Raw genomic sequence first — 22081 nt, 5'->3', positions numbered from 1 at the left:
ATTTCTTCATTTCTGTGTAAACTTCTTATAGGATACATGCCATTGCATGCATTATGGTGAATTTAAAAGTAGATAGGACATTGGTCTGGAAAGGTGGCTCAGCCATTAAGGCCAAGCTCATAGGAAAGAAGTAGATGGGATAAGAGTACTAGGCAACAATCATTTGGGAAAGGCTGAGTCATGATTGCAATGACATTTTTGATTTTACTCTTAGCTAACAATGATAAGACTATAATAGTTGGAGTGAAACAAGAGAGGTTCATAAGCATACAACCACCTTGAACGTGAACAGACTTATTCATATATTGGGTGGTGAACTTGTTTTCCTGTCTTCTCTGTTTATTCATCACTCCAGTAACACATTTCATGTGTGTGGTGTGCTTCAATTGAACCATAAACACGAAAATTAAAATTCTGTGTAACCCATTCTCAAGCTTACTGTGGATTCCTTCTACAGTTTCTTCTATGATGCTGATTCTTATTTAATTTTATTGAATTGTTGATAAGAATGCCAAATACCTTCAATGCAAATGTAGGTCAAGTGTCCATAGAAGTTTAAACTTAAAACCATGGTAAAACAACTTAAAAATTGTAAAGCCTGTAGAAATGAAAAGTACTATGTCTACTTTCTATACATTTATGTGGTGTCTACCACATGTAGATTTTCAAACTAGCTGTTTTCCTTTTCTGTTGATTTGCATGGCCTATCAATCATTGAATTCTGGCACCTGCTTCATCTCTGTTATTTTAACATTCTGCATTAAATAGACAAGCAACACAGGAGTTACCCAGAAGTAATTTCTATGTGTGAATTATAAACTTATTTTTTGGCTTCTCACAGAACTATAGCCTTGTCTGTTCCTTAAATTTCAAATCAACTTTTGTATCATTGGTGGTCTGAGTAATTATTGCAATTTTATATGGATTTGTAATGTAACAATTAGTAAAGCAAAGCTGTTGTCATTAAATTCAACATTATTGTGCCAAAATATTTCACCAAAGTTTTACTTACTTATTAGTTTGTAATGGGAGGTTTGTGGGCGTATGGACTCAAAAAGCAATCTTTTTTAAAACTTGGCCTAGACCTTCATAGTAACAGTGTTCCAACTATTTTCATGCATTCTTTACGAAGCTCGGAGTACTTTGTCTCTGACAAACATTGGCTCTGTAGCTACTAAAGAATGTCATGTAAACAGATGTCTAGTCCTCAAGAGTAGATATGTAAAAGTGATAAGTGGCCGTACAGAGACTTCTTCAGAACTGTAAGATAAGGAAATGTCTTGAAGATCTTGGAGTCATTATCATCTGGTGGAATAGCTAATACTGTTGGATGCACAGGGATGGTACGGATACTAGGGAACAGATGGCATGCTGGATGAGCTAACCAATGTTCTGTGTACTTGAAATGTTGTACTTCATCTCATTTAGTCTTCATAAATGTCTTAAAAGTTTGGGGCTATTATTACACTCCATGTGTATAAAAGAAAACTAAGACAGGTATCTTTAGGCAACCTGCAAGGGCCGCAGAGCTAGTAGAGATAAACAAAAACAAAAGACAAAACAAAAACAGGAAGAGCCAGTCTGACCTAAGTATTAATGAGATGTGACACCTTCTTTTCCTTGCAAGCCTCAGGAGTGTGTGGCGTTTTATGACTGTAATTCCAGAAATTGGAAGGTGGGGACAAGAAGATCATGAGTTCTAAGCCAGCTAGGACTAGAAGAGACCCTGTATGGAAAACAAGAAAACAACTTAAGGAATTATTGATGAGATATGAAATAAATATTTGTCATTAAATATAAACTTTGACATACTTGAATGAAGGAACCACTGACTATGATCATTTTGTTGTTTTGTTTTCATTTATGTGATATGCAGCAGGAAAAAGTGTGATCATTTTTTATTTCTCTAAAACTAAATATTAAATTTTATGTCCCTTTTGGGATGCTGAAATCACAACCAAAATAATTGAAACAGGAGGTGATAGGGACAAGGGACAAAAGCCACGAGAACAAGGCATGTGCCTTTATGAAAGTGACCTAGGCACCTTCCTCATTCCTTCTATCACGTGACATCACAGTAACCTAGGCACATTCCTCATTCCTTCTATCAAGTGACGTCACAGTAGGAAGACACCATCCGTGAGCCAGAAAAGTACTTCCCTCTAGACTCTATGACTTTCTTTATATCTGGTTTACCAGACTCCAGATCTGTATGAGTTAAGTTTTATTTTTAAATCACCAAGTAATTGTTTTTCTGGCACTTGGAAGCTTGGTTATCATTTATCACATCAGAATGTCAGCCTCTTGAATAAGATACAATCTTGACCTTGCCTTTGAAGTCCTGGGTACATGAAAAGATCATGAAAACAGGATTTTTTTAAAATTCTATTTCCAATACCTAGACCTAGGTCTGTGTTAGATTCTTGATTAATGACGTGAATAAGCGAATGATAGAATCAGTTGTGTAGGCATTTAATTGGGGGTTAGCTTTGGATTATATAACAGAAAAGAACAGGAAATAATGTAAATTAAATGAATTCCACAAATATATCAAAAAATAAATAAATGAATTTATATATTCTAGTCTGCTAGGCCCCAACAGGAATGCAAAGGAATATATCAAAACCTTTCAATTAGAAATAAAACAAAACCTTTGTAAGAGAGTAAGAAGATAAACAGTTTTTGTACCTGTAAAAAATCACAAGGAACTATGCAAACCGTTTACTGAGAAACATATAAAAATGAAATAATTTCTATTTCCAGAAATACTCGAACACTAATTTTTAAAATGTGGACAAATATTAGTTGAATATTGTGGATCAGGCTTATTATGCTGGGAACAGGAGCATAGGAGTTCAAGGCCAGCCTCCCGTTGAAAGCCAGTGGGCTACACAAAATCCTGTGTCAAAGAAGATAATAAAAATATGTACATAAATAGTATGTATTTTTGCTATATTATTAATACAAATTTATATACATATATATGGATACACAAAGGAATGCGTGGAGAAAGCTAAATTTGACTATATCTGGACAGGAAGCATTCTGTGTTGGAGAAGTTTATAGCTCATAGAAATATCTTCTCTAACTTTTACTGCTAATACAATATTTGAGCCTTTCTCAGGGTACTAAGTTGTAGGCATCCATTATTAATGTAATACAGACTTCTGATTATGACTCATTGGGGTTTATGACAACATACAGCTATATAGACCTATATAAGTATCTGTGCCCATAGATCTATTTCTGCATGTTTTATGATCAATTGGTAAAGACAAATGAGTGCATATGAATGGATATATTCATGTTAAAGTGTGCATTTTCATCAGTAAAGGTGGATTGCTGTATATTAGAAATCCTTGGTAGTTTTGGTTGCATTTGTATGTTGAGTACCTATTTCAGAAACAGATGTGAAGAAATCTGCTCTTAGATTTGAGAGTGAAGCTATTAGACAGATGGCCCCTGATCCTTTGATATTAAATAGCCTCTTTTCTGGACAACTGTTGTCATTGTAATTCTTAACTGAGGGAAGAGTTATCAAATGGTTGCCTCTTTTGTTTTTAATTGGTGGTCATGTAAAGCAAAGGTTGTGAACACTGCTGCTGTATCTTAATGTTTTAACGAGTAGAAATTTAGAAAGGCAAGCATGTGTCAGAATTCTTGAATAGCTTTTCTTGTGGTAGTACAGGGATGAAATGAAGAAAACATAAATTTTAAAAACTAAGACAATAACCATACTATTCACAAGATGTTCTACAGGATGCAACAGCGCAGACAAATGTATCAGCATCTCATTATACATAATGTGAGACAGAATGAGTGCAAAATTATGATGTCACAGGAACAGACTGTTTTGACCAGACAGACTGAGATAGATGGATGTTGGGGGAATGAGATGAATTCGATTAGGTGGGAAATAGAAAATAGGAAATTATATGGGACAAGGGATTGTGAAGACCCACTTAGTGAGCATCTGCCAAGCTAGCAGTATTCTCGGGGATTTATAAATAGGTATGACACCTGCCATCTGATATTCCCCAGGACATCTAGAAGCAGGCATTGCTTCTACACCCTACAGGAACAAATACTGAAAATATGGCCCTCTCTCATCCCAAAGGTACCAGAGATGGGATTCCTATATAGTTGTCATACAGCCTTGTGTGACACCCAGTACAGTTTCTGTGAATGTGTGGGGTCTATATTGTTCCCTTCCCTCATGCATCCTTGGTGGGATTACATTAGCTAAAAATGAGAATGAGATTTTTGACCTGTAAATTGAGAAAAAAATATAAGGATTCTAAATGGGAAAATCCCCTTAATCTCTTCTGCTGCAATTCCAGTTGGTGACAGGTTCACTTGGAATTCGTGCCCCTTCATAGAATTTAAATATTTTAGGAAGGCAGAGATTGTGAAGAGCTTCAGTGGTTAATGGTGGCTTAGGAAGGTTCAGGACCCACTTTAGGTTCTAGAATATCTTAGATGTGTTACAGCCCCAGAATAGTACCCATACCCATTAGGTCTTGGCACCACCAGACCTCAGTGAGAAAAGGACAAAATAGATTATCAAGTGAATGGGAGGAGTTCTCTTCATAATTCAAAAGATTTTGCTTGGGTATATTTAATATTTCTGTATGTTTCTTCTTTTTCACTCCTGAAATGAAGATTTGATCTAAATGGTTAATACGAAGATGATTTTGATCTAACTTCAAACAGAGATAATAACCTTGTATTTGTTTTAGATTACTCAATAACTCCTATGTCTTTAATGAAAAAAAGTACAATTTTAAATTCTCCCTAAGTACCTGGTAGGTGTCATAATGTTTCTCCTGTTGACTACAGCACTGCCTTCTGCTTGCTAGGTTGAAGGAGAAGGAAATGCTTCCAGTTTAATGTGAAACTAATGTTTATATATAAATCAATTCACAATTTAAAATGTACCTTTATTCTTATTAAAATATCAAGGCATTTTACTATAAGTGTTCATCTATCTTTTCATCCAGGTAAGACTATAAAAATCAAGTTGTGTGAGTAACAGATCTACAAAATTAAATATGGTTACATTATTCATAGTCTAGCTATTATGAAGACTCACTAATTAGAAAAGTTTATTTTGTGAGGAATATTATAGGTCAGAACACAGAGGATTATTGATGTAATTCATTATTTCCTTATAACTTGTGATGGTGTATGTGTGGTACTAGAATCTTGGTCAACTGAAGTAAGAATAAGATTATTCTCTGCTCTCTCTGCTCTGCAAATTGTAATGAGATCTTAAACATTGTAAGAAGACTTAATAAGTAGTCCTGTGTCACCCACCACTTTATGGCTCTTCAAGAGAGAATGCATCTTATTGTTCAGAAATCTGTGGCTTGATTAAAATTCCCCAGCTTATGTCAAGGCTTATTCATGTCTCTGCTCATCTTTTTTTTTTCTCTTAAATTTTTTTTCGACTTTTATTTTTTTTAATTTTTTTTATTATTAAAATTTTTTACCTCCTCCCCTCCTCCTCCTTCCCTCCCCTTCCCCCACTCCCACTCCCCCTCCTTATCCAGGCCAAAGAGCAGTCAGGGTTCCCTGCCCTATGGGAAGTCCAAGGTCTTCCCCACTCCCCCGAGGTCCAGGAAGGTGGGCATCCAAACAGACCAGGCTCCCACAAAGCCCGTCCATGCAGTAGAATCAAAGTCCAACACCACTGTCCTTGGCTTCTCAGTCAGCCTCCACCATGAGCCACATTCAGAGAGTCCGGTTTGATCACATGCTCCATCAGTCCCAGTCCAGCTGGCCTTGGTGAGCTCCCAGTAGATCAGTCCCACCATCTCAGTGGGTGGACGCACCCTTCTCAGTCCTGACTTCCTTGCTCATGTTCTCCCTCCTTCTGCTCCTCATTTGGACCTTGGGAGCTAAGTCCAATGCTCCAATGTGGGTCTCTGTCTCTATCTTCATCCATTGCCAGATGAAGGTTCCCACGTGGTCCGGACTTCCTTGCTCATGTTTTCCCTCCTTCTGCTCTTCATTTGGACCTTGGGAGCTAAGTCCAGTGCTTCCTTGGGCAGCAGAGGAGAGGGTGCCTGAACTGGCCTAGGCCCATAGCCACACTGATCAATATCTTGCATATCACCATAGAACCTTCATCTGGCGATAAATGGAGATAGAGACAGAGACCCACATTGGAGCACTGGTCTCTGATCATCTTTATAAAAATTATTTTACTTTTTGGGATTTTAATACACTAACATCTTTTTTCCTCCTACTTTCTTCTCTCAGACCAAAGCATATCTCTCTTTTACTTCAAATTAATGGTCTTTGTTTTTATTGTTTTAATGTGTACATATGTATTTACACATACAGTGTGGGAGGACCTTTTGTCTATGTGTTGTTTTTATTGTTTTAATGAATAAAGAACTGCTTTGAGCCTATGGTAGGGTAGAACAGAGTTTTGTGGGGAGAACTAAACTAAATGCTGGGAGAAAGAAAGCAGAGTTAAAGAAAAGCCATGGAGCCGCCAGAGATAGATGTGAAAAACTTTAACCAGTAAACCACTGTCATGTGGCAATACACAAATTCATAAAAATGAGTTAAATTAATATGTAAGAGATTAGCCAATAAGAAGCTAGAGTTATGGGTCCAAGCAATGCTTTAATTAAAATAGTTTATTTTGGTTCTGGGTGGCCAGGACAAACAAGCGGTCCCTCCTCCAACACACATATATCCTTAACAGTAACCTGCTCAGTCTGTATTATGTTACTTGTGTGTATGTTTTCAGGGTTGTCCATTTGGTTGGCAACATATTGGTGTGATCTTCCCCGGAGAAGACTATTTTCTCCCACTCCGTGTTTTTTTGTTGCCTCTAGTTCTTTCTGGAGAGTCAAGGTCTGGTCACCGTTGAGTCATCCAGGTAGCTCTGCTCTGCCTCAGCTTTCATACGCCTGCCCATGTGGAGGTTAATGTCAAATACCCTCTGCTAGGAGAGCTAGACTTTCCCAGAGTATTCTAATTCACATCCTCATCTCAGAATAGCCTTGTTCACTTCAAGGTAGCAGGAATTCTAGAGAGTAAGGAAAGAATGCAAGGCCTACCAAAGCTGAGGGATGAAGCTGGCATACTGTCACTTCTGCCCAAGTCTATTGGCCAGTCAGTTTTCAGTGCACACAGATCTAAGGGGACATGGAAACAAATGTCACCCTTTAATGGAAGAACTTCTAAGCCACACCACAAGAGGGTATCTGTACAGAGAGGGAAGTCAGTGTGGCCATTTCATAATATGTCCTGCAGAGAAGAGACACATTAAGATTTGCAGAATAGTCAAAGCCCATGCAAAGGACAGTGCACTGATTGTTTTGAAAGGCGCACAGGAAATGTGAAGCTGATTTAATTGAAGAAGTAAAAATATAAGGGTCGATAATATAAAATGATCCTGAATGGGAAGAAAGAAGAACAGGCAGCGTAGAGACTTGTAAGTCATCCCTAGAGGCTGTAGGGACAGACACCTGAGCTTTTCAATAAACAAGAGCACCATTGTAAATTTGATTGCTTTTTTTCCTGGGGAAGAAAGAAAAGTTAAGAGGAACCAAAATCTGATGGATAGAAGGGACTGATAGAATGGATATGAATACAGGTAGATGCATGGGAAGTTTTCAACTCATGGAGTAGAGTGACCATGGTTATCTGCCACCCAAATAGATCCTTTTGAGCCAGGGCAATGTTACATATTTGAGAAATATTGTAGTGTTTCCCCTAGGCTGAAGAGCTATCTTGTGTCTGGTTCTTGGCCCCTTTAGCAGTGTCAAGTATGGGTTCCATCTCATGGGACAGGCCTTACATGCCTTCAAAAAGTGCTGCCCAATTCTTCCTGATTTTTGTGCTTTCCCGGGTCCCATGTGTGAACATGGAAACAATCCAGAAGTCCACATGTAATTTTTTTAAAATTACTGTATTCCATGTTTAGCATGTTTAGAACTCATTGTCTTAGATTGAGAGTGGTTTAGTATGTTTAAAACATGTTCTTTTTTCTATCACATGTATGTTTTCTTGAACATATGAGTATAATGATTAACTTAATATAAGTTCGAGGAAAAAGACAACATTGTTAGGTATAAGAATTACAAACTTATATAATTTTATAATATATAAAAAGCCAAATATAATATAAAGTAAAATTTTATTGTAAAAAGAAATGTTTTGCTTTCAGAAAATTCTTTTGTTTCATTTAGCAAGCTACTTTGAATCAGCATTCTCTTACCCTCAAATCCCTTTATGATGTTTCTCTTCAAAAACAAATGAACATTAAATTGTCATTTCTTTAGTTTACATGCAAAGTAAGTGTGCTTTATGAAACCCAGAGAATTTTTGTGACCCATAATCTGTGTACTAGAACTTGTGGGTTACTTTGATGATGTTTCTTCTGTTTTCTCTATGTCTTAAAGATGCTGTTAAGAGCAGAATGTTCTTGGTCGCTTTTCTTTATCACAGTTGGGATTTTGGGAGGCATGATAATGGACAAAAACAAATAGGAGTGGAGATGAGTTGATCTCATCACATTACTCAGTGATGATTATAATCCTCAAAGTTTCCCTAGAGTCCAACTGTTATATACTTGCAATTTCTCTGTGTTTCTCTTATAGTCATGCCCTCCTAAGGACTGTGTTTAGTCTGTCACCTCAACAAGAACCCTGTCTTATGGTGGTACCGTGTGTGGATTGTACATTGTGTTTGCTCTGGTTAGTGGTTATTTAAGTATTTCCTTGAGTGTATATCAGGGATTTGGTTCCTGCAACTGCCACTTCTCTGAGTGTTTGCCTTTTGCTTCTTAGTTTGCTCCATTGGTAGCTAAGAATGGATACCTTTACCTTCTCACCACTCATGTACTCAGGCAGGCATGGGCTTCTCCAGAAGACAAATTGTGATTTGCCTGTGTCAATCATAATAACCAAACTCACTTCATGTATCCACTAAATATGAATTTGAAAAGTAGTTCTAGCCACAGACATTCAGAGAAGGTTGATAAATATCTGGGGGAATCTTTTCCCTTTTTCTTAAAGGGAAATGTAGGAGTAGAAATGTTGTATTGTACCTCAGGATGCTGTGTGCATATGGATAATTAGAACAGTAACCATCCTGGGAACTCATCGGGGGAGCCAACTTAAGGGGAAAACCAACATAATTTAAAGGCAGAATGGAAAGATGTAAAAATCGGCAACTTTTGGACTATTGGATCTTCCAAACCCTAGTTGTATGTTCTGTTTCCCTTAATCTACCTGCAAGCATCAATAGAATAAAGAACAAAATCTTCAGGTGCTAAGAGCCCATACATTGAATAACTATTTTTAAAGGAACGGATTACAGTGGCATCAATTACCCATTCCCTCTTTCTGCCCCGTTTAACAATGCCAGCCCCAGGATTGAAGACTCTGCTCTAGTTCTGTTAAAATGGATGCAACTGGCAACCATTCCTGATGGGATAATAAGTATTCCTAAAGAGAGCTGTTCTGTTTCTGTGCTAGGACAAGCTGGGGAAATGGAGGCACATTCTGAGAGCATCTTACTTGACAGACATTGGTACAAAAGCTGACTGTACAGCCAGAGCTCAGCATTTGTTGTCTCTCAGGGATGAGGGACTTTGGGGGTAGTGCCTCTCTCCTAAGACTGTACCATTATCACAGGCTTTCCTAACCTTATTTGTGACTTTTTGAGCTAGGAGTATCTAAGAGGCCACACTCAGCATTTCGGAATGTTTAGTTGCATCCTTGGCTTTTAGACACAATATGCCAGGCACATTTCCCAGTTTTGATAATAATAAAAAAAAGTCTCTGAAAATAGAAAATACCCATCAGAAGGCAAAATTACATCTGCTTCAGAGAGCCTGTGTTAGATGTAGGGAGCATTTTGTATTAGGACTATGGCAGAAGAGAAAAAAAATTAACTACCATGGCCTTAGCCTCTTCATATTATAGCAAGAAAAAGTCAATAGATGTATAGATTTTTTGTAAGCTGCTCCTTCCAACCAGAAAAGGAAACTCTTGACTTGAGATATGGTTTGAGCTATACATATTTTGCTATGCAAACTTTTTGCCCTTCCAAACTCAATAAAAAATTTGGGATGTGATGGAACAAGACAGTATTTCCAGCACTAGAAAGACAGAGGCAGGAGGACCAGAAGTTCAAGGTTGTCCTATACTACTATCAAGTTTGAGTCCATTGTAGTAACCTATCTGAAAACAACAAACAAACCCACTGAAATATAAAGGCCATGTCAGAACAAGATTGTTTTTAAATCATCTTACAGGGCCTAGAGAGATGGCTCAGGGGGTAAGAGCCCTTGCTGCTGCTCTTCCAGAGATCCAGGTTCAATTCCTAGCATCCACATCACAGTTCACAACGGTCTGTAACTCCAGTCTGATGCCTTCTTCTGCCCTCTAAAGACACTGGACACACATTGTGCGCAGACAAAATAAATAAACTTTCCTGAACTAAATCACCTTCCAAAAGCAATCACCAATTCAACAAGTACCTCCTAAGTAACATCAAACTTAACTGGTTCTCACATTTTCACTTTTAACAGACCCAAACAGTAGTTCACACTCTGAACACGGAAAATTCCACCTTTGAAGGCAGTTCAGAGGCAAACTGAATCACACATGAATAAAATTGTACGAATTGAGAATTTGATCAATATCCACCTTGCAAACAAATATCGTCTAGTGTTGTTGCTCAATAGTACAAGGAATGCTTTTGTCAAAATCATACCCTCTCTTAACACTTGCATTTTCAGTGGAAGGGCCCAGTCTGCACATGAGCCTCATAAACAAGCAAGGTCTTTTCTTTCTGTGTCCCCAAAGCTTTGCAACCCACCCGTCACAGAGGCTGTCCTATACCCAGGCAATACATGTTTGAATGAGTATTGTCAGCTTACCTATCTCTGTGCAAAGATTTCTAACAGAGATTCAAAGAAAAAGCAAAGGGTCTGAAAAGTGCTTAAACCATCCTCAAGGCACAAAGCTGGCAGTATGTTTCTCATGCCCTGGGACATAACTCCCGAGACCTTGGGCTAGCATATGTGCCACCAATCACACCAATGACCCTTTGTCTTTTCTCCTTCACTGCCTCCTGATGAGTCTGCTTTCCTTCAGATCCTTTATCATGGTATGTGGCTTTCCATCGCAGAGGACAAAGTTACCCTTTCCTCTACCTCCAGGCTTGTCTCTTTGCTTTGGGAATTTGGATTTCTTTTGGATGTATCAGGTTATCATTTCTTAGGCAAGTTTACCTCGAGGCGCTAAGAGAAGTCCCCAGTCCGTGTTATCTTTGTCTCTGTACTTGGTGCTCTCTGTTCAAAGTTCTTACAGTTATTCATATCTGTATTTATTTGTCTCAAATCTACTCATTGTATCATGTATCATGTTTTTGTCCCAGTATCTATTTTCATTTTTTTTTAGCACATCATAGGTCTTTCAGTAACAGACTCAATGAACAAAAATGTGTTTGCCTTGTGGGATGGGTCTATATCAGGAAAAAAATACATTTTTTTCCTTCTTCATTCCTGGGCTAGATCTTTGATCTTGGTGTTAGCATTTAGTGGCAGCAGAATGTGGGGTGATTTACTCCTACTGTCCAGAATGGCCAACTGGGCAGTGTAGATCAAAATGAGAGCTGACCCCTGACCAGCGAAGCATTCACTAATGCGAGTGAAGGGTTTCGGAAAGGTTTATGATATATTTCAGTATATCCATATATAAAAGCAAAACTCAAGTTGTGTTCTTTCTAATGCTTACCATTCTTTTTCAGTAATTGTGTGTTCTAAGTGGTGGTGGTGGTGGTGGTGGTGGTGGTGGTGGTGTGTGTGTGTGTGTGTGTGTGTGTAATATAAAATAATAACATGTAATCTCAATCATACACTAAAACATAGACATATGTATGAATACACACCTCTTGACTTATTGCTGAGTAGCCCTTTTGACCAATGGGATTTCAGTATACATTGCATTACTATAAACTACTGGATTGGCTTAACTACCTCTGATGTCACAATTTACCCATTAGGAAGTCATAAGTTTCTTGAAATCACACTGAACTAATAATATCTCTTGAATTTTCACTATAAGAAAGATAAAGTACCAGGAGTAAAAATGCTGGAAGGAGCAAGGCGTCTTCCATCCAGGCAGACCTTCTTCATTTCTGTGCTTTAGCAATCTGTTCTCGGCAGCTCAAGCCAGCTCCTTTACCTCCTTTAAAGCAGCTGTTTGTTTGTTTTTCATGTCTATCAGTTCCTGGAGGAATGAACCCACTTGGACTTACTCCTTCAGCTCCTAGGTCTGCGTCATCTCGACTGTTGAGGCTTAGCATCTTTCTACTGCTTAGCCTCCCAGACTCCAAAGGAAAAGCAATATGGACGGCTCATCTGAATATAACATTCCAGGTGGGAAACCGGATCATATCAGAACTGGAAGAGAGTGGAGTGTTTGGGAATCATTCTCCTCTGGAAAGGGCATCTGGTGCCGTGGTACTTCCTGAAGGGTGGAATCAAAATGCTTGTAACCCCATGACCAACTTCAGCAGGCCAGATCAGGCAGACTCCTGGCTGGCCCTCATTGAACGAGGAGGCTGTACTTTTACTCATAAAATCAACGTGGCAGCAGAGAAGGGAGCAAATGGTGTGATCATCTACAACTATCCAGGTACAGGCAACAAGGTGTTTCCCATGTCTCACCAGGGAACAGACAATATTGTTGCTGTGATGATAGGCAACCTCAAAGGCATGGAGCTCTTGCACTTGGTCCAGAAAGGTGTCTACGTGACAATCATCATTGAAGTGGGGAGACTGCATATACCATGGCTGAGTCACTATGCCATGTCTCTATTCACCTTCCTGGCAGCCACAGTTGCTTACCTCTTCCTGTACTGTGCCTGGAGACCTCGCGTGCCCAACTCTTCTACCAGGAGGCAAAGACGGATAAAGGCCGATGTGAAGAAAGCCATTGGTCAGCTGCCACTTCGAGTGCTCAAGGAAGGGGACAAGGAACTAGACCCAAATGAAGACAACTGTGTCGTTTGTTTCGATATGTACAAAGCACACGATGTAATACGTATTTTAACTTGCAGGCATTTTTTCCACAAGACGTGCATTGACCCCTGGCTTTTAGCCCATCGGACATGCCCCATGTGCAAGGGTGACATTCTGAACCCGTAAGAAGCTCAAGATCTTTGCACAGATTAAAATTAAATGAAGCCTTTCACTGCACCATACACACAGACAAAACTTGACCCTTGGTTCCTCTCTCCAGCCACAGAAGATGAAATTCGTGTGCTTTGAAAATAAAACTCCATATCATACTCATGAACTGTTGTCTTTTTGTTCAGTTTAATTGTCAGACATTGTTATGCTTCGCCAAATAAGGAAGAAAGTATATTTTAAAAGTAATACCCATTCTGATCTTCAGATTTCTGTGTGATGGCTCTGATGTAGTAGGGAATGGCCAGGCTATTACACCATTTCATTTTTAAGATATTTATTTGGGGGCTTTGTTTTAATACTTCACTGAACAGTTTACATCCTAACCACTATAGATTTAGATTTGGATTTAAATTGTCATGGTTAATTAATTTTAATAATATCCATGAAATTCTGTTTTCCAAAGTTATGGGTTGAATGTTCTTTATTCTCATTATTTTATAGGATAGAATTTGTTACATACATAAAAGTTTTAAAGTATTTTAGGCATTTGTTTAGAGCAGTATTGCAAAATTTCACCTGTTTGTTATGGGTCTTTAAATCCTACCATAGTGAAACAGCCACGGTTACAAGAGTTTCTTCTAGAAATATCCCTTAGGGGCTGTCATTGGCTTCTCTTCTCAGTTGGTAGTGAGAATCTATATGGCCTTTGACACTACGGCAGATCTAAATGTTTTCTTCAGTTTCAATTCCAATATTACATTTGACTCATTTTCACTCTCCTTTCTGGTGAGTGGGTAGGCACCTATGTAGTATTAAAAAGCTGAAAGACAAAGGTTTGTGGTTTGGGTGAAAATCTCTCTTAGCTTTTAATGTTCAATGCAGATGGCATGTGGTAGGGTCTTCGCAAGTCTACACACTGTTTACTGCGCTTATCCCAAGGAGCTGTTTGGAAATGAGTCAGCCATTGCCTCAGCAAGAGAAAATCAACCATGGTGGACAAAAAGTTCCACACTAATATTTTTTGAGCTGTGCTACTTATTTGAACTTTTCATTGATTTATTTTGTTAATTGACAGTTTTGTGCACATATGCAATGTATTCTGATTCATCTACCCCAGACACCCGCATCCCCTTCTCATCCTATCAGTGTCCACCCCTCACCGCCACTAATCCCTTCTAAGTCAGGACCTCTACAGTTTAAGCAGGACTATCTGGGTGACTGTTAAATCAGAACCACCCACTGGGGTCTGATGCAGTCATCAATGGGTTACAACTGTAGCAATGGCTCCCCCTCACACCGAGTCCATCAGGAAGAAATAGTTCTGCAGTTGGGAGTAGACTCTTATGAGCCTCTCCTGCAACTATGCCTGGCTGTTGATGTGACCATTCTTGTACAGAATCAGTCTGATGTCCACAGCTTCTAGTGAGTTCATAATTTCAATCGCATGGCTTTTCCAGGAGATAGTATTCTGAAGTCCTTTCTTCTAGTTCTCTAGCTTTTGTATTCTTTCTGCATCTTCTTCTGGACTGGCATAAATGTCTTGATTGAAGATGGACACTTAGTTCAACACTCTGTGTAGTCAGGAGTCTTGTATTTACCACTGTTCACGACTAAGAGAGGCTTCTCTAATGAAGACCAAGGGGAGTCAATGTCTGTGGATATAAACAATACTTGGATCACAATTTAACACTATCACCTTGCCCTAGGTTCCTTCCATAGGACCTGTGATCTCCTTAGCCGTGTGTTTTTGACCAGGTTTACAGATTACCTACCACGTAGTGGGTGTCAAATCAAATCATAGCTGATGCTCACCAACAGTAATGCTACTATTGCACGAGTGAGTGCATTGTGCCTGGCAGGTTTGTTTTGTAGACCATAGGAGTCACAACTGTGTAAGATCTTTGATGTCCTTTCTCTGTCAGCAGCCTGCATAGCATCTTCCAGAGTTCAGAGAGCTAGCCTCAGGGAGCCAACTTCTAGCTCTATTCCAACCTGATTTCTCCTGTACCATGAATCCAATGTGTATGCTGCCTTTAACAATAAGGTCTTATCATCTAATTCTAGCCGGCAACCAAGAGGAATGGCAAGAACCTATATTGCTCTGTGAGCTTCTGGGGCAGTGGTTCCCAAACTGTAGGGTCGAGACTGTCTGTGTAAGAATGAGACAAGGAAATTGAGCTGGATTCTGTACTTTAGCATTGGTTTTCAACCTTCCTAATGTTGCAGCCCTTTAATACAGTTCCTCATGCTGTGGTGACACCCTACCCCTCCCACCCCCCACCCAGCCATAAAATTACTTTCATTGCTACTTTATAACTGTAACTTTGCTACTGTTAGGAATTGTAATATAAATATTTTGGAGCTAAAAGTTGCCAAAGGGGGTCAAGACCAACAGGTTGAGAACCCACTGCTTTAAAAGATCAAAATAAGACAAAGTCAATAAATGTCTCAGAAATTGTATGCCATTTATTTCTTTGCATGGTAATAAGAAATTCACAGAGACCAAATATGTAAAATTAGTGTTATAGATCTCATTGCCTTTCATTCTCATTTGGTCACAGTCCTAATTTATGACTCTTTGTATATTTCAAGCCATTTTGTCATATTAGGAAATGTGATAGTTGTACAGTATTCTTAAATATGTATTGAGTTTTTAAAAAGAGTCAGTTGCAGAGATTTTTTTTAAAAAGAATTTAATGTGCTACCTGTTACCATTTTAAATGGCTCAATGATTGAAATCGTCTTATAGGCATACCCAAACTACCTATGGCCACATTGGAAACATCTAAGCCAATACATTTACAGTGTGCTCTGAGCTCTTCCCTAATTGGCTGCTTGGTCTTTTATGTCACAATCACCTCATGCAACCGCAGTATGCAGTTTCCAAAGTTACAGTAGTGAGGCAGGGATTTCTTTACTATCTAAAGTTTTTCTCTCCAATCAAACATCTGAAACTCAAGACATCTTTGGAAATCTCTTTCTGAACCATGTTGGGAGACAGCGGATCTTGTTTTCACCCAGAAGATACTTTTTCCTTCCTCGTTTGGAATTGATTGTCAGCAGATGTGGAAGCCACACCCTCTGTTTGGGTGGTCTCTCACAGTCATTCGCGAAAGGCAGAGATGACTCTCCTTTACACTGGCACTTGGCCACACAGCGCTGCCTCCTTCTGGCTTCTGAAATTCGGCTTCATTTGGCTCCTGAGTCAGAACTGTTGCGCAGCAAGTGCGGTTTGGACCGCTTACATGAACATCTCATTCCATGTGGGGAACCGTATGCTGTCAGAGCTGGGGGAGACTGGGGTCTTCGGCAGAAGTTCCAGCTTGAGGAGAGTAGCAGGAGTGGTGGTGCCACCCGAGGGAAAAACTCAAAATGCTTGTGATCCCAATACCAGTTTCAACCGGCCGCGGAACAATGAGCCGTGGCTCGCACTCATTGAACGAGGAGGCTGTACTTTCACGCAGAAAATTAAGGTGGCGTCTGAGAACGGAGCCAGGGGAGTGATCATCTATAACTTTCCAGGGACTGGCAACCAGGTTTTCCCCATGTCTCACCAGGCGTTTGATAACACCGTTGTGGTTATGATTGGTAACCTGAAAGGCGTGGAAATTTTGAATTTGCTCCGGAAGGGAGTTCACATCACAGTCATGGTCGAGGTGGGGAGGAAACATATCATCTGGCTCAATCACTATTTTGTCTCTTTTATGATCGTCACAACTGCTACTCTGGCATATTTCACCTTTTATCATATTCGGAGACTTTGGGTTGCAAGGATCGAGGACAGGAGATGGAAGCGGTTAACAAGAGAACTCAAGAAAGCTTTTGGCCAGCTGCAAGTTCGAGTGTTAAAAGAGGGCGATGAGGAAGTCCATCCAAACGCGGACAGCTGTGTCATCTGCTTTGAGCCCTATAAGCCTAACGATACGGTTCGTATTCTCACTTGTAACCATTTTTTCCACAAGAACTGCATCGACCCCTGGATTCTAGCCCACGGCACATGCCCCATGTGCAAATGTGATATTCTCAAAGCTCTGGGGATTCAAATCGACATTGAGGAGGGAACAGATTCTCTGCAAGTTCTGATGGCCAATGAACTGCCTGGAACCTTTTTACCTGTGGAAGAAGAGGCAAATAATGAACTTCCACCTGCAAGAACTTCAGGAAAAGTGACCCATGTACAGGAACACCCAACTTCTCCAAACTCTGGCAGCCAGCCTCCTGCAGCAGAGGAAACTGGTCATCCTTCACTTGGACAGCTTGACCTTTGAGCAAGTGGATTAAACCTGTTTGTCAAATCAGGTCCTCACACCGACAAGCAGTTTGTCTGAAGTGTGCTTTTTTGTGTGTGTGTGTGTGTCATTTGCTGTCTGCTAATTTCCCAAATTCACTGTCAAGCCTCAAATACAGGGGAAAGAAAACCTGACAGGATTTTATGGCGTTTTACCTCTGCTAACTTTAACTTTTTGTGAATGTGTTATTCTTGTGAGTGTCCCTGTGTTTATTTCTAATTAACCTGTGTTAAAACCAGGGTCAAACTTCCCCCCTAAATTATATTTATGCGTTTATACATGGCTTAATTTTGGTAAGAAAATTGTTAATATATTTTTGCATTTTCTTCTAAGAAATCATCAGTTAACTTTTGTGTTTTAGCAATAGTAAAAATTAATTATACTATAATAATTTGAAATCATTATGTTGCAGTGTTTTTTAATTCTTTCAAATGAAAATTTGTTATATAGAATTTTTTATTTATTCTTGATTGAGAATTCTCTTTTAACAGTAAGTTTTATATAGCAGGTGTCTGCATAACAAAAAACTTCAGAAGTAAAGTACTAAAAGTCTATGAAAAGTAAATATACCAGTGGCCAATATTACTTAAAGGTAGTATCTCATCACAATTTGTTGAATATATAATTTCTGTGTTCTTTTGTCCTGTTATATTTAATTTCCAGGAGATTCAATCTAAACTCCAATTAGTTTTTTTTTTATTCATTTTTGTGCTCAAGAAAAATGTTTAAACCATGCCAGCTTATTTTGGAGGAAGTAGCACCCTGTGGGGTGACAGTTCTGACATGGCGGGTTGCTGTCAGGTGTGCTCTCTGTATGTGGTCCTGCACAGTGTGTGACACTCCTGAGTTTTTTGATAAGTAAGTTTAGGCAGATGAAACTATAGGTATTTTTTTTCATAATATGTTACATTTTAATCTGATAAACTAAGCTATTTATTCCCATTGTAAGAAATAATGGAAAACTGATTCTGAAATTTTACTTCCAAGATCACATTGACAAAAATAGCAAATTTTGATTTTAGTGTAGAATTTATTACAATTTATATTGACTCCCAGAGTAGGTTAGCATAATTTCGATGAGCCTTTGAACTGTATGAGGCCAATGCTGGAGTTTGAATTATTGGGTAGGACTAGTGGGTATGAATTTTGTGAGTTGTTCCATGCAGAAGGGCGGTGCTTGAATGCAGACACAACCCAGTGGAAAGTATTAAAGGGGAAGGGCATTCCTACCGGGCCAGGAGAGCCAAGATACATCAGAGCTTGGACAGATGCCAGGAGGCCACATCTTCCTGTTCCATACAGGCCTTTGTGTTCCTGACCCTGGGAAAGTTTGACAACTGTTCACATATAATACAGGCTTACTGGCGAATTTAGCAAGAACTGAATTTTCAGTGTCTCCAGGTTTTTCCTAGGACAGTAAAGTTGTTCCTTGTAGTACTTGGTGTCATATGAGAGAAACGGACCCAGAGGGCTCTACAGGAACTCTTCTTGGATCACTGGATGAGGAATAGATGAGCCGCCATCTGTAGACTATATGTTGGCCACTGGGACCTGGGGCTGATGGGTTAGCTCCAGTGGTTTTCAGTGAAGCTGTGGAAATGTTGGGTTTGGTACATTGCAGAATATTTGTACAGGGCCTTGAAGGCCTTGGATTCCATTTCCATCACCACAAACACTACCACAAAAAAAAAAAGAAAGAAAAAAGAAAAGAAAAAAACGTAAAATGTACAAAATGTCTGGTACTATGGCATTTCCTGCTCTGCTTGGTACCTGGCATTTATACTTTCATAAAAAGTGTCTTTTGCTAGTATGCACAGTGAACATTTAACAATACATGAGACAGGAAAGGAGGGTCAGGTCTGTGAACTTGGGACCTGGGGGCACTGAGTGCCTCTGTGTTCCTGACAATGATACCAGGTGCTCTGTAGAGCGGCTTTCTAAGTCAAAACAAAACAGCAGCTTTGGCCCTGCCCTTCTAGTGAGTTCCTATAAATAAATCAATAAAGCACTTTTATTCCAGGCTTATTTTATTTGTGGGCTTAGTAACCTAGACCTGAAATTAGTGCCACTCTATTAGATATTTATATGATATTAAGTATTTGTTGTAGTTGAATTTTTACCTGCACTATAGGCGATGGAATTTTGTATTGGATCCAGTAACGCAAATATATTTTGCTTGATGATTTGGAACTGAAAGGTATAGTATTTTGGCACAATGCCAACATTATGAATATCCTTTTGATACTCTTCTCTTTTTTATAGGTTTTAGTGTTCTTCAGTGGTCAGTGTGTGGTTTCCTGTCCCCATGTCCCATGATGGGTAGGGTGTTGATTGTTTTTTAATGAAAATAAAATCTCTTTTCTCGTCATTAGAGGGACAAGTTTTTCCTGTGATTGCATTACTGAATAGCACTCATTAAACATAAGCTGCAATGGTAACATCTTTGTGTCTTACTGTAGAATGGTTGTAATGATCCTAGAAAGAAATGCTGGTCAATGACTTTGAAGTAGTGTGAGCCTTTCATAAGGTCTAGTGAGCCAGGGACCTGGCTGGCCTGATGAGCACACTGTGTACTTCACGTGGCCTCTTTCCAGACATCTGGTTATTGAAACAACAGACAGGAACCAAGAAGAGGGCCATCAAAGTCTGGGGAACTGTGAGAGGCAAAGGGGATGTCGTCCCATGTTGTGTCTGAGTAGCAATCATTATAATAGAGATTTCAGTCTTCTAATTCATTGTTCACCAATAAGCGCCACCTGAAATTTTAAAAATGCTTTTGTTTCTTTTGTAATTGCTGTGATTTACAGTGTTTAGGTTTTAGCTGTTTAGAAATTATTGCATTGCTATCATAGGAATATCTTAAGACATACCTGGCTTTCAGCAAAAGATGGGTTTATTTGGGGGTGGGTGGGTGTTATATGATCTTTCAACCCAAAATTGTTGAAACTGTTGCTCCAATATGTCTTCATAGACATGTCATTTGCATAGTTCTAACCAACTTATTACACCTCTCTCCCCAGGTCACTGTATGCCTGCCTGATCAGCTTAGGTGCGTCATGTCGATCACAGATTTAATAACTTACCTGCTTTTGTTATTTCATCTCTATTTCAGCAATTGTCTGCTCTGTGTGAGGTGGGGGGAGGGGTGCTTGGGGATAGGTGGCTACATATATGTGCACCTGCATGGAGAAGCCAGAAGTTAATGTCAGGTGCCTTTCTCAATCGCTTTCCCCTTTACTTTGTGAGACAAGGTCTCTCACTGAACCTAGGAGGTCATTGATTTGGCTTGACTGGTCATCCATCAAGCTCCAAAGATTCTGCTGTCTCTTCCTCCCCAGCTGGAATTAGAAGGGTAGACGATGGTTCAGTTTTTTGCTTTTTTTTTTCCCCAGGTGCTAGGGTCGAACATAGGTCCTCATGTTGGTATGACAATTGCTTTACTGACTGGTTCATCTTGCCAGCTCCCATTAACATTGTTTTTGCCACATATCGAGTTCTGTTGTCTTTGAAAGCTTGCCAAGTTAGAGCACCGGTCACAGAATTTCCACTTGAAATCTGTTTGGCCCCATCCCCACCTTTCCGTCAGCCTTGTTTCTGACACTCATTGTAACGACGGTTTCTCTCAGCCGCCAGTGCTTCCCTTTCTCCTGTTTTTTTTTTTTTTCAGCACGATACAGACTCGGATTTCAAGTTGTTTTACCATCCAGGTACCATGTCTTGCTTCCCCTTACCCGTTTTCATAGTATCATTTACTCTTAATGAAAGTACCTGCTTTTAATACTTCTGTTCCACAGCAGTCACTTATTATTTGAGTTGTAGTGGATCTTTATTATCTATTTTTCACAACATCTTTGCTCCTCTTAAAAATTCATAACCATTTAATCCCCCTCTCCATTTTCTGCAGTGCAGTATTTCTAAACCTAGGCTCATTATCCGAATAACCTGGTGAAGCGTTCAAAGGCTCAATGCTCCTACTTAAACATCTCTAGACTTAGACGCAGCTCCAGTCTCTACAAAGTGGTTCAGGGGAATTAAGCTGCACTCTAGATTGGGAACTAGGCATAGGGCTATGACAAAGAGCTTCAGATATTTAATTTCCTTCGAGATTACTTGATTTCAATTTATGAAATATATTTATGTAGAAATCAAAGTATCAATTTAGAAAGACTTAAGTTTCACTGAAATGAGTTAAAATAGGCTTCTGAAAATTAGAGATGGGTTTCACCTGGAGAAACGAAAAATGCCTTGTGAAAATATTTGAAGCATAAATACCTTTGGGTTTAGAAAAGCAATTCTCAGCACCAGCAAGATGATTCAGTAGTTAAAGGCTCATACCATCAAGCTTGACACTCTGAGTTTGTTCCCTGGGACCCCAGTGGAAGGAGAGAACCCACTCTACAAAGGTAGCCTATAGCTTACACATTCTCTCTCTCTCTCTCTCTCTCTCTCTCTCTCTCTCTCTCTCTCTCTCTCTCTCTCTCTCTCTCCCCCCCCTCCCCTTCCCTCCTCTCTCCTCCCTTCCCTTCTCCTCTCCTCTCCTCTCTCCTCTCCTCTCCTCTCCTGTCATGCATACACACACACACACTGCGATGGTTTGTGTGCACACAAACACTGTGGTGGTTTG

The 22081-nt window shown here is 39.5% G+C and overlaps 3 protein-coding genes across 11 annotated transcripts in view; all 3 read left to right on the top strand.

The window, feature by feature from the left end:
* Cadps2 (calcium dependent secretion activator 2) overlaps positions 1-22081 on the top strand; it is a 535973-nt gene that overhangs the window by 162070 nt on the left and 351822 nt on the right. The window lies entirely within an intron of this gene.
* On the top strand, positions 12057-13330 carry Rnf148 (ring finger protein 148). The gene has a single exon (XM_048450985.3). The coding sequence runs from the start codon at positions 12272-12274 to the stop codon at positions 13181-13183; it is 912 nt and encodes a 303-aa protein (XP_048306942.1). The 5' UTR covers positions 12057-12271; the 3' UTR covers positions 13184-13330.
* Positions 16030-17483, top strand: Rnf133 (ring finger protein 133). Its single transcript, XM_048450984.3, has one exon. The coding sequence runs from the start codon at positions 16291-16293 to the stop codon at positions 17434-17436; it is 1146 nt and encodes a 381-aa protein (XP_048306941.2). The 5' UTR covers positions 16030-16290; the 3' UTR covers positions 17437-17483.

Source organism: Myodes glareolus, chromosome 25 (assembly GCF_982192425.1).
Source record: "Myodes glareolus chromosome 25, mMyoGla1.1, whole genome shotgun sequence".
NCBI classification, from domain to species: Eukaryota; Metazoa; Chordata; class Mammalia; order Rodentia; family Cricetidae; genus Myodes; species Myodes glareolus.
Note: the sequence above shows the minus strand (reverse complement) of the source record. Positions and strands in the feature narration are given on the sequence as shown.